Source organism: Sebastes umbrosus, chromosome 11 (genome assembly GCF_015220745.1).
Source record: "Sebastes umbrosus isolate fSebUmb1 chromosome 11, fSebUmb1.pri, whole genome shotgun sequence".
In the NCBI taxonomy this organism is placed as follows: Eukaryota; Metazoa; Chordata; class Actinopteri; order Perciformes; family Sebastidae; genus Sebastes; species Sebastes umbrosus.
The window spans coordinates 16,210,789-16,223,416 of record NC_051279.1 but is presented as its reverse complement, the minus strand read 5'-3'; the positions used below and the strand labels follow the sequence as shown (position 1 = coordinate 16,223,416).

At 42.8% G+C, this 12,628-nt stretch overlaps 1 protein-coding gene across 2 annotated transcripts in view; it reads right to left on the bottom strand.

Annotated features, from left to right (window-relative positions):
- Positions 1-1,512: 1,512 nt before the first annotated feature.
- The window catches only part of si:dkey-246i14.3 (ephrin-A4), a 35,675-nt gene continuing 24,559 nt past the window's right edge, over positions 1,513-12,628 (bottom strand). For both annotated transcript variants that reach the window (XM_037784636.1, XM_037784637.1), the window contains exons 3-5: positions 9,945-10,013; positions 4,376-4,402; positions 1,513-3,432 (exon numbers count right to left, since the gene is read on the bottom strand). In XM_037784636.1, coding sequence (XP_037640564.1) covers positions 3,341-3,432; positions 4,376-4,402; positions 9,945-10,013 — 188 coding nt within the window. In that variant the 3' untranslated portion in view covers positions 1,513-3,340. The remainder of the gene's footprint in view (positions 3,433-4,375; positions 4,403-9,944; positions 10,014-12,628) is intronic.

Genomic DNA, 12,628 nt, shown 5'->3' with positions numbered 1-12,628 from the left:
TAGAAAGAAAGGAGAAACATCTTGCAATGATTTAAAACAAACAAATACAGCAAAAATACATCTTTGAATTTATTTCTGCAGGTACATTTTCTGCTGTAAAATGCATTCAAGTATTAGATTTTTTCATAACCCTTAAAATATGTTGACTTGTGACTGAGTGTTCCCGTAAAATACGTCTTTATTCAAGTAATTACAACATAACAATACCAGCATTGTGTGCTTCTATTAATATCCAGTTTTGTATTTCTGAAGATGAAATCAACACCGGCGATCCGAGCCTTAAATATTCAGCCGAGGTCCGATTAAATATAGGCCAACTTGTGCCCAAAGAACCTGCTATGTTGAAATGTGATCCAGTGTAATTACAGTGTCGTCGGTGGAAAAGGAGAGCTGCAGTATGGATATGCAACAAGGATTTTTTTTTTTTTTTTATAGTCAGACAGATAGTTAAAATCTAAATCTATCATCCCAGAAATTGTTTATGATCACAGTCACCCCAGAGGAAGCTTTGACGCAGGATTTTCACGATCTTCTAAATTTATATAATATGGCAAACATCTGTCCATAATTACGACGTTTATTTTGGAGGGCGACTTCAGTTCCAGCTTTCGTGCGTCGACACGCAGCAGACCTGTTAAAAACATCACATTGTCAAGTTCAAAGAAATATCAGAAATGTTTGGTATGATTGGTCAAGCATTTCCTGTCTGGAATCACAGATATAAAATATATAAAAAACTTGATATCACACTATCACATAAAAGCTTTGGTTTGTGCATGCTTCTGCTGGAATAAACAGAAGTGGACACATGAAGGCTCGCTTTACTCTGGTGGCTGCTTTTTAAGTCCTTTTCCTTTAACACCAGTCTACTTTCCGCTGATTTCAGTGTGCTTACTTCATCATTCACAATGGGAAAAAGAATGAAAACATGGGCTTTGGATATTTCTTGGTGAAGGTCAGAATCAAAGCCAGCTCATAACATGCCTCAACAGTGACAAACATGTCATCAGAAGAGATCATAAAGCATGAAATAGGAGCATTAGCCCTATTATCCAGGAAATTGCCTTTCTGGCTTCACAAGAGCTTCTATGTTACCGCCTACATAGATGGAAATGCATTTACAGCTTATCTGGATGTACACTTCTATATTTAAAAAAACAAAAAACATCAGCTCTGTGTTTACTGAAAATAAATACAGTTACTACTTTAAGGTCGATGTATTGGCAATGATGCTTTGTGGTCTATTATTGGAGTCTTATCAGGCTTTGGTTGCCCATAGATAAAAACTCAGCTCAATATTCCACTAAGTTACTCACATTACAATGGCCTCTTGCACCACAAGGTCATTTAAAGTCCCTGAAGCCTCCTTATCTCCATATACCCATGTGTATTAAACTGGACGTGTGTGTATGTGTGTGTGTGTGTGTGTGTGTGTGTGTGTGTTGTCAGAGAGACCCGCGGTTACATAAAACATCAATACTTTCAAAGTGAAATGACGATCGGCTCCAAACGTTTAAATGCAATCATATTTATTTTTGTTGTCTTGCCACGTAAAAAAAAAAAGGCTCAGATTGCAGTTGGCTCTTCACAGAAGAAGCTACATTCTTCACTAAAATGTGAAAGCAGAAAACGTTAATACACACACGGGAAGAAATCAAAAACAAACTCCTAGTTGTACATGATCGTAAAATTCTACATCACTGATATGATTCTCTCTCTCCAAACATCGTTTTATCACCCATTTAGGAGATTAACATAACATTTTTTTTGCATGACTAGTTTGATTTACAGCAGGGGGAAAATATATTAAGTGCTAACAATGTATTTTTTTTTAACTGTTTAATAAATTAAACAATTAAACTATAGATTTCCTGAGCTCAAGCCACTCAAATATTGCCGGGGAAATAATTATGTAACTTTAAATATATATAAACTTCATTTAATTTCAATGAAAAATACACACGTACATTCTCTCTAATTTCATTAAAAATATAAATGAATTATTAATTCATTAGAATATGTTTTTTTCTTAATCTATGACGGTCAATTTGAGCGATTTTCTTTAAGAAACTATTTGGCAAAAAAAATCATTTAACTTGTGAAACTACATTGTAGCAGAGCGTATTGAAAATACCAGTAAATACATATATATCCAGAATACAAATCATTATCTGTGTATGTTTGACTTTTGCACTTAAATATCAGAGACCAGTTCTTACTAAAACATTGAATTATGTAGTTAACATATCTCATTTTGCAGAATATATTAACTATACAGTAAAATCTAAAATAAAGGATCCTGCGTTAAAACAACAACAAAAGGAACAAAAAGCTTGTGTGCACATCTGCACACCTGGTTGGTCACCAGGAGCATCGACCAATCAGCCTCCTCCGTGGTCCGCAGCGTGTTCAGTGGAGTGAGGCGAGCCGATGCTCTCTGTTTACCCATAAACCCCTCTGTTCTGTGCTGTACTCTGAAGCAGAGAGAGAGAGAGGTGGGGAGGCAGAACAACAGGGGGTCCAATCAGAGAGGATAAACTCTGTCCCAGGTCCCATTATCACCTCACAGCACCACAATCTAGGGTCCAGTTTCTGAGTTTCTGGCCAACCCAGTCCAACTCCAGTTAAACCAGTTTGATCCCAGTAGGGGGCGCAGCAGCCCAGCTTGACTATTCACAAATATTCCCCATTTCCTCCTAAAGCAAATTTATCTCCAAAATCTAATCAGTTAAAAAAGTTGATTGTAATCAGATGTTAAACTGTGGAAGTTATTTCTGTTTAAGCATTTAATGAAGAAGGAAAAAGTCACCAGCTAACTGACTGGCCTCCAACCTGAGCCTCTCAGTACAGTCGTGTGTGTTCATTTGGCCACTTTTTAACAGGAGGCAGCTTCTCAAAAAGAAGTAAATACAACACAATAAGTAGAAAATGAGAAACAGAGATGAAAAAGAGAGAAAACTTGCTTCCTGACAGACTCATTGTTCTCCTGGCGTCGGAGCGGTATCTGAGTCTTATGACTAGCTCCATGTGTAATATTCGGTGTTACTACTTACACAACCGGCGCGGAGAAGAAAAATAACAAGAAATGAATCACTGTGATTCGGCGTGTCGGTCCCTGAGTCACCGTTTCTGGAGAAGAAACACCGGATTCTTTCTGGAATTTCACAGGTAAACCAGCCACAAGGTGGTAATACGTGTCATTTTGCAGTAGCTTAGCATAGCGTCATTCACTAGTCTTGAGTGTAGATTGCATTGTGTACTTGGAACGTCTTGAGTGATATTCTCCCGATCTGGGGGTTGCGAGGTCAGAAGGCGAGGACGGATCGGATGGACGAGGAAGTCAGGTAGTCAGCAGAACGAGGAGGACGAGGGTGAGGAGGAGCGGAGGTGAAGCTGTCCTCAGTGAGCAGGCGCTGCTTGCACGTACAGTTTCTGAAAGAGAGAAGGGATCTTTATGAATGAAATAGCACGTATGATATATACACAATATGGCCAAAAGTATGCGGACACATTTGTGACTTTTGGTCTGGACCATTATTTTCACGGGTTGGGCTCGCCGCCTTAATGACAATTTATAAAAAATCTTAATGTTACGGCATATAATGAGATTATAGACCAGTGGTTCTCCACCTTTTAGAGTCACGACCCCCCAGAATAATCGGGTTGGTGTTTGCGACCCCTCTGCCCAGCGTAAACAGCCGTTTCTACGCGCCTCCCCCTGCTGATTTTGAGTGATTATTGTGACTGTTGTAATTAATAAATCTAGGCTACATAAATAAAGCTTTGTTTGTGATGACAGTTCTGTTTAGTTTTAGCACCTAGAGGCTCCAGGCACTGTGGATTTTTGATGCATTTCGTGACTATTTCTCTCGAACCCTAACCCGCCGCAAAACTGAGTTTGCCGTAGCCGTAAGAGAACTTTACAGAAAGCACCTTTGGGATGAATTGGACCGCAGCCGGGCCTCAACGCCCTACTCTATATCACTAATGCTCTTACGGCTGAATGGGGGCAAATCGCTGCAGCCAGGTTCAGAAAGATTGTGGAAAAACTTCCCAGAAGAGAAAAGGTTGTCACAGAAGCACATTAAAAGACCATTGTTTTGTTTTAGAATGAGATTTTCAGGTATCACATATAGGTGTAACGTTTTGGTGTCCACATACTTTAGGCCATGCGGATCTATTCGACACATTTCTACGCTTTTTACATGGTTCTCATTTTCATGTTTTCATACAGATATTGTGACATATTCTGGCTACAACTGATTCATGCAAATGAACCACATTTGAACTTGAACTTTACTTGTAACCGTAAAGACGCATCATTAAAAGATGCCGAGGCCTGAGAATAAATTGGGTTTAAAATGTTGCATCTCACCTTGTATCTGTTTTGAACCCTCTGATGCTGTAATAGGAGAGAGGGGAGAGAGAGGAGAGAGGAGAGAGATTTAGATAAAGTTGAGGCAAAGATACAAGTTGCTGATTAGTCATTTCTGCATGCTTAACTTTCTCAATAAAGCTGCTGCTTTGTGGAACAAAAGGGAGCAAGAAACAGACAAATGACCAGGGGAAGGTATTTACCATTACTCAAAGCCTTACGCCGTGAAAAATGAGTACTGACTGGCTGCGCAACCCTAAATATGTCCCCCTATGCAAATTCTCTTAAAGGTCGGATAAAAAAAGCGCTTGAGAAGCATGGCAACAGGAAAAGATAGTGTTATGTAAATGAGGAGGAGTAAGAATGATCGAGATTATACAGAGGGGATACAGGAAATGAAAAAGAAGGGGGGAAAGAAAACACACGAAAATTCAAAATGACAGAGCGAAACCAAGAAGTGGACAGAAGATGAAAGGAAGAGCGGCGGAGACCCGAGTGAGAAAGTATGGCGGATAAAAAAAAAGAAGGTTGGATGGATTGAAACAAGGTCAGACAAGAGAGAAAAGGGAGGGAGAGAAAAGAGACGGGATAGGGGGGTGTTTGTGTCTGGACGTCACTTTCTCAGCAGGGGGCGGACTAAAAGGAAATAATGGAGGGAAGGATGGAGGGATGGTTAGGATGGAGGGATAGGAAGGGGTGGGAGAGCTGGTGAAGAGAACAAAAAAAAAAAATACAGGTGGTGAGACTAAAAAGCGGAAACGGTTAAAACCGAGAGGACGGAAAAGAGAGAGCGAACGGAAAGGTCAGGAAACGGGGATGAGGCTGCACAATTGCAGCTGTTATTAAATCGATACGGCCTTGAACCCACCTCTGACACCGCAACCCCAAAGACTCAAACACACACACACACACACACACGAAGACAAAGTGTGTATTGATGTCTCCAGGCAAACTACCACCTGTCCACATCCCACCGCGACTGGCTGAGATTATAGGAGAGGAAATGGGACACTCGGAGCTCATCTGCCGTACAGTCACTCAGAGGGAGAAAGGATTTATTAATGAGGGCTTAGTGTCGAAACACCGTGTTTGTCTGTAATATCCATCTCGTACCTACAGGTCTTCTGCAGCAACACGTCGCTCCGACAGACACGAGACACTAAATTACTCCCAGGATTTTGTACAACTAACGACCATCTAGAGGTTAACGAAGCATTAAATAGCATGCTGGGTCTGGGCCTCTGAGTGTGTGCGTGTGTGTGTCTATGCGGGGGTGTAACTGTGAGTGTTTTTAAGGGAGCAAATCAAAGCAAACAGAAGAGAATAATAGTCAAACATTTCAGGCTTTAAATAGCGCTGCCGTGCTCGCACAAAACAGAATAAAAATCGTCGTCGTCGTTGTTCATTTTTAATCGAAAAAAATGTAGCTTTTCTGCCATCAAACCATATTTTAATGTAATTTAACGACCAAAGAATATTTATTAATTAGCCGTCCTTTCAAGTTTAAATTAACATATGTAAAAAAGTGTATGATTTTCTTTAATCAAAACAGCATTTTAAATTAATTAATTACAAAATTATTTATAAAAAAATTTAAAAAATGGTTTTATCCCTTTAACTCCTTCCTGACTTTTTTTATTGTGGATATTTTGGATGCGGCAAATGTAGCCATAAAAAAAAAAAATTATGATAATTACAAATATGTTTTAAATCAAACTTATAATTTACTTGGGGTAGAGGAAAAACACTTTACTTAAAAGTATCAATTATCGTGTATGTGTGTGTGTGTGTGTGTGTGTGTGTGTAAAAAACGCCACGCCGCGCTTCGAAACTAAAACGTTAAATGCCTTGTGTTTACTCGGCTGTGTGTGATATGTGTGTTTTGATCTGACTTTAATCGCATCATTTGCGCAAAAAAAAAAAAACTCCAACCAAAACGAACACCGAGTTTGTGTCAACATCATAATTTCGGTCATGGTGAGGCTCTCCGCCACAAAATGGCGTCCGCGGTGGCGTGACTGCAAGAGCAGTGTCGTCTCTGCACTGCAGTCAGAAAAACATGCAGCATGTGTAACTGTACATGCACAACCATGGCTAAATGTGTGTGTGTGTGTGTGTGTGTGTGTGCATGCTAGTGTGTGTGTGTGTGTGTCTCCAGTAGGCAGAACGCCCCTGCAGAGACAGACACTGTTCCACCATCCCACCTCTCCTCACATGCCGCCATTTTAGACACGCAGGAGCTAACGCTAACCAACCCTGAAAATTAGCACTTTACTAAAAAGTGAAACAAAAAATGCGAAAGGCGAAAAAAAACAGCGAAAACGTAAATCGCCGAAAGCGGTTAAAGTCAAATTTTTTAAGTGTCGAGGTTTGGGATCCGGGAGAGCTCGGCTGGGCGAGCGGTGTGTGTGTGTGTGTGTGTGTTTCGAGTTGTGTCCTTGTGTGTATGGAGTTCAGAGGGTACAAAGGTATTTGGGAGAGAGTGGAGGGGGTAAAGGAGGGCAGTGATGGAAGAAATTTAAAAAAAAAAATAGCAGGAAAAAAAAAAGAGAGAGAAAGTGGAGAAAACGGTGAAGCTCTGCAAACTGAAATGAATGTAATGGACTGCTCACAGCGGGAGAACGACAGAAAAGAGAAGCGAGAGAGACGGAGAGAGAACGGGAATCAATTAGAGAGAGAGGGAAGTTGGTCTATAATGGTTTCTCACAGTAGGACGGCGTAGAAAAGAGAAAGGCGGAGAGGCAGAGTGACGAGGAGAGGAAGAGAGATAAACACAACGGGAGGAGTTTTAGGGAGAAGTTGCACACACACACAAAAAAAAAGAAAAGGTAAGTATGGAGTGAGAGAGGCAAAAAGCGAGTCGGTTGAAAGATGCAATAGAGGAGCTGCAGGCAGGGGCGCCGGAGATTTCACATGACACCAGTCTGCCGCTGATGCCGATTCAGAGCCTTGTTTTCTGATGCAACGCGGGCTCAAGCGCCTTTCAGCAGAGCACTTTCTCTGGCGTGATTCGTGACGGCGTTGTGTTCAAATAAACATCATCACACACAGAGCGCTACGCCGAAAAACAACCAGAACCTAAAAAGCCAAAACATGCTTTACAATGCTGCAAGCAACAACCAGGATGAGGAAACATCACCTACACACACACACACACCTACACTGACACACACACACACAGGGTGTCATTAGGAGCCTCCTGCATCACTGAGTCTGTCCTGCCTGGTTTGTTGTGTTCTTGGGTTAAATTAAGGCGATAAACACACACATTCACACACTGGAGAGGAGACCGAGGGACCGGCGGGTGGTAGCTGACCTTGGAGCAATGACAGCGTACCTGACGGACCCTCTCACTGTCATCGCTCTGTCCTTCAGACCAGTGTGAGGCAGGTGTGTGTGTGTGTGTGTGTGTGTGCTTGCTGATAATTAATTCAAACGCCCGCAACAGGGCATCCCCGCGTGGAAATACCGTTTAATTTCATGCTTTCTAGAAGAAGAAGTTTGGGGAGAGAAGAAGGGAGGGAGGTGCACGGTTTGAAGTTTAGATAAGAGATAAGATGTAGCTGAAGGACATCACCGAGGGCCACACACACACACACACACACACACACTCCCACACAGACTGGCCCGGTGCGCCATGCTGCCATGCTACCTGTCAGATAAAAGGGAACCTGAGCAGGAAGGAACCAGAGGGTATGTAAGGTGTTACCACAGGGAACAACACAACAACAGCTGTGGTAAACCGCCACTAATGGACAGTCAAAGAGAAAGAGAAAGAGAGAGAGAGAGAGACCCTCCAACTCTCCTTCATCTCCTCTCTCATCCATCTCGCTCGCTCTTCTCTCTCCGGCCTCGTGTACTCTCATCCCAACGCACTCGCCGCACAGCATGCGCACGACAGAGATGGAGCGGCGCGGAGGAACAGGGGAGAGGAGGGAATAACTGTGTGGCAGATATGGAGATACAACAAAGAGATAGAAAAAGACACAGGGAAGGTGGAGGAAGGTGGGGTGGGGCGGAGTCAGGCGGGAAGGGAGGAGGAAGTGGAAGAGACTGCCGAGGATGGTGCCTAGATTAGTTTTGCTCCAGTAGCGAAAGATCATAAAAAAGGAGGAAGGTGGGGGGGAGAGAGCGCTGAGGAGACAGAGAGAAGGGGAGGATTAGTGCCACTTCAGGAATGACAGAAGACTAGAGAGAAAGAGCGGGAGGAGTGGAAGACAAGGAGAGGGAGATCCTGACATTTAGTCGGGATTAGTTTTGGTTAAGGAACAGGATGAGAGGGAGAGGAAAAAAAAAAGATGAGAAAAGGAAACAGTAGATGGAAGTGCATCTTGGTGGCTGGAAGAAGTCTTTCTAATGTAAAGTAATGGGCTTTAGCAGTAAAGTCAAGTGTCTCCCAGCATCCAGGTGATTCCAAATATTTTGATTATTTCCGTCTCTGATGGGCTGATCTGGGAATACAGTCAGAAGGTCAGACGACTACATTAGCATTTCCTCACTGAACAACTATCTGTGGTATTTCTAATTAATGACAGCAGGATAATTAACATTTTAAAAAAAGTCATCAGCCTTCACTCTGGTAATAACGCAGCAAATTACTCCCCGTCTCGCGCCGAAACAGTGATGGCATTTAGGAATTCATTTGAGACGGATGGGGCTCTTTTTATTCCGGTTTTTAATTTTTTTTTCCCCTTTGCACAAAAGTGACATGAATTTAATCAAGGCGGCGCGGATTGGGAGGTATTCTGTTAGACGACGTGGAGGAATTTTAGTGAGTGGGTCTCATACACACTCACACACTCACACACACACACGCACGCACAACCTCGCGACCAGCTTTACTGGAAAAAAATGTGTTGGTTCAGCCTGGGACAGAACGACGAGCCCCCTGCAGATAGCACTGGGATGGGAACTGGGACAGACGTCTCAGAGCCGCATATGAGGGGGTAGACACAGACACGCAAAGGCCCCATGCAGGAACATGGTCATACACGCAGAAACGCTCACACACACACACACACACACACACACACACACACCAACAACTGTACAGGGATTCCCACAGTGGCTACTGGGCAACATTCCCAACCGGAATGGGCAGCTCACTGGACTGGAAGACTAACATTACTCCAGGCGTGCTCTGGATTAGATCAACTCTGGGAATTTCACACAGGGACCAGAGAGAGATGGAGAGTGGGAGATTGAGGGAGACAAGGAGGTAAAAAAAAAAAAAAGAATAAGTAGGATGGAGTGAGAGGAGAGAGAGAGAACTAATGCCTAAAAAAGCCCTCAATCCAATTAGGTTTAAAAGGCAACGTGGAGTGGAGAGTCTCATCTTACAAGGTTAAAGATAATGCAAGATTCTGAAGGGTAAAAGATGTTTCCTTCATAAAAGTGGAGAATTAGAGCATTACAGTTGTTCAGAAAAAGAGAGCAGGAATAGTAGTGTGGGTGAGGAGCAGCACTCTAAACATCGTGCCCTGGTAGTAGAGATGAGAGAGGAGTCTCTTGGCGTACAAAGGGGGGGAATATGAAAGGAGGAAGAGATAAAAAAGAGGAGTGTACTCACTGGGCTCGCAGCACACGGTGACACGCAACTTCATACATGGCAGAGGAGGGCCTTCATCTGCGGGTAGAGCTAGAAAGAAACAACGAGAGAGATTTAAATATGCTGCTTACCTATTAAACCCAACAAACGGTTAGAATTCAAAACATGCTAAACGTGTCAAATAAAAAAAAGGGAAAGAATGAAATCTTTCCATCTCTATGAGAACTCTATTGGCACTCTTATGACAAGAAAAAGCTAAAGAGCAGCGAGGTTGTTTTCCCGTTTCAACAGCTCATACAATGATATCGATATAAAGAATAACACCGTCTCCCCGTGTCACAGAGACTAAACATACTTCACAATTATCTGCACGGCTAAATAAAAACAATAAAATACCCGATTGAGAGCGCGACCATAAAAAAATGCAACTGCTGCGATATCAATACTGATCACGGCTCACGGGGGAAAACAGGCAAACATCAGCTGCATTACCTGTCAGATGAGGATTGCTTTTACAAAACAAATCTGTCTGGAAACTGCAGTTTAAAGGGCTTTATATCTGAATTATTCACAAACAGATGCTAACTCAACAGGGGCCCACCACACAAGCTGAGTGTATGATGGCTAACAGTCTGTCTCACTTTGTATCTGTAATTTCGACTGATGAGATACAGCACAGGATGGCAGTGGGGCTGTGTTATAAAGGCGTCATCTACGGTGGCTGAGAGAGCTCAACTCACACACACACAAAATAATCTTTTTAACAGCTCATATATGTCTGATGAAGAGAATATGCAGCAAATAAATGAAACACAAGCAAAGAGAGGAGCAGTTTCACCAAAAATACAGAAAGTACGAGCAAATATAGAAATACTGTAATTCGTACGCAGCACAACGAATGTGAGTTCCAACACTGCACAAGTTTACAGGGGAAACTAAAAACTGATCACCACTCGTCAGTGATGTTGGAAGATCAGCTAATCAAGTTTATACCAGTTTAACAAAACAAATCTTAAGTTAATGTCCAAAGGTTGAAGATCCGGAAAAAGCTAGTAGACCTTGAGTTAAAGTCCCTCCATTCAAAACTCAGTTTTGCTTATTGGTACTTCACTTGGATGGTTTGACCTTTAATGTGCAGAATGATGCATGTGCGCTGAGATTGACACTAGAAGGATGTTTCCATGTTACCTTCGTGATGTCACGACATCAGGAGAGAATCGCGGGATCACATATCACATGAAAAATCCATCTGGTCAGGCTTCTAGTAATGCGTTTGTGTCTGGCAAGCCAGAGCACGGACCAATCAGCATCCTGTGAGGAGCTACTGGCAGCTATACGGGCGTGGCTTAGGTGTGTGAGACGACATGGAGAGGCGATTGTTCGTTCGAAACAACAATGTCGGCTCCTAAATCGGTTGGTGTAGATGCTGCAATAGCATCAGTTATATCAGAACTGGAGCGTTTTTCTTCATTGAAAGAAGAGCAAAGAACGGCACTGAAGGCTTTTCTTGATAGGAGATATGTTTTCGCTCTTCTCCCGACTGGCTTCAGCAAGAGTTTGATTGACAGATGGTTCATCCCTACCAAGTATTTTTTGAAAGTGCCTGCTCTTTTCCAAACAGTTTCCAATGACAGATGGTCTCAGATGGTTCGGAGTAACAAACCATCTGGCGGGTCAGGTTAATACTATTTTAAATCTGAGAGAAACGGCTAGCAGCTAGTGACCTGAGACGACACCCACCTGTCACTCAAAGTGGCCATACCCTAATTATGCCTAACTTTAAGCCTTGATGTAATTTAAACGGGTGAGTTCTATAAAAAGTCATCCCCCGTACAGTTGTCATGAACAGATATATTAGCTATAGAGACCAAAACCGTTTTTTGTACCAGGCTGTGAACATGTTTATTTCTGTTGTAAAGTTGGGCATTTTAACATGGGGGGGGGGGGTCTATGGGGATTAACTGGCTTTTGGAGCCAGCCTCAAGTGGACGTTTGAGGAACTGCAGTTTTTGGCACTTCCGCGATGGCCTCATTTCTCGGCACCGGAGGTTGCCGCTGTGAATAACCATATTAGAAAAATCATTATTCAAAGTGGAGTATTCTTAAAAAATGTCTTGAGAAGATCTGTTTTTATCAAACTGCTATTTGTAAACTTAATATTTATTTTAGTTTCAACAATGTGATCGCATAACTTAGTGTTTGCCTTTGACTAATTACTAATGTATTCTTCAGTTTGAAGTGTCCCCTGGAAACATTGCTCCTCACATGGTTCTGTGTTAGCAGCAGCTGACCATCAGAGGATGTCAAGGTGTTTCCTGTTTGTGGGGATCCAGACATGGAGAAGCAGCGGGCGTAGGTCAGTGAGTCAGGCAGAGACCCAGAGACCCAGAGACAGTAGTGGGCTGTCAGTGTCACAGTCTGTGGGAGTCGTAGAGTAGAGCTGAGCCCGGCTCAGACTGAGCCAACTAATGCCATTAGTGTTTCTAATACTATTGTAGTGTTCTCCCAGGCTAATGCCATTATACTGTCTCCAGTGCCGCGGGCCCATTCAGCACGCGGACCCCGGAGCCAGACATTTGGACCAACTTTACGCCTTATCTTTGATGTGGACAAAACACACACAATCGCTCTGAGCCCGATGTGGCCCGACCAGGGGGGGGGGAGACACCCATTGTTGCTTTTCTCTGAACTGGCCTGAACAACCA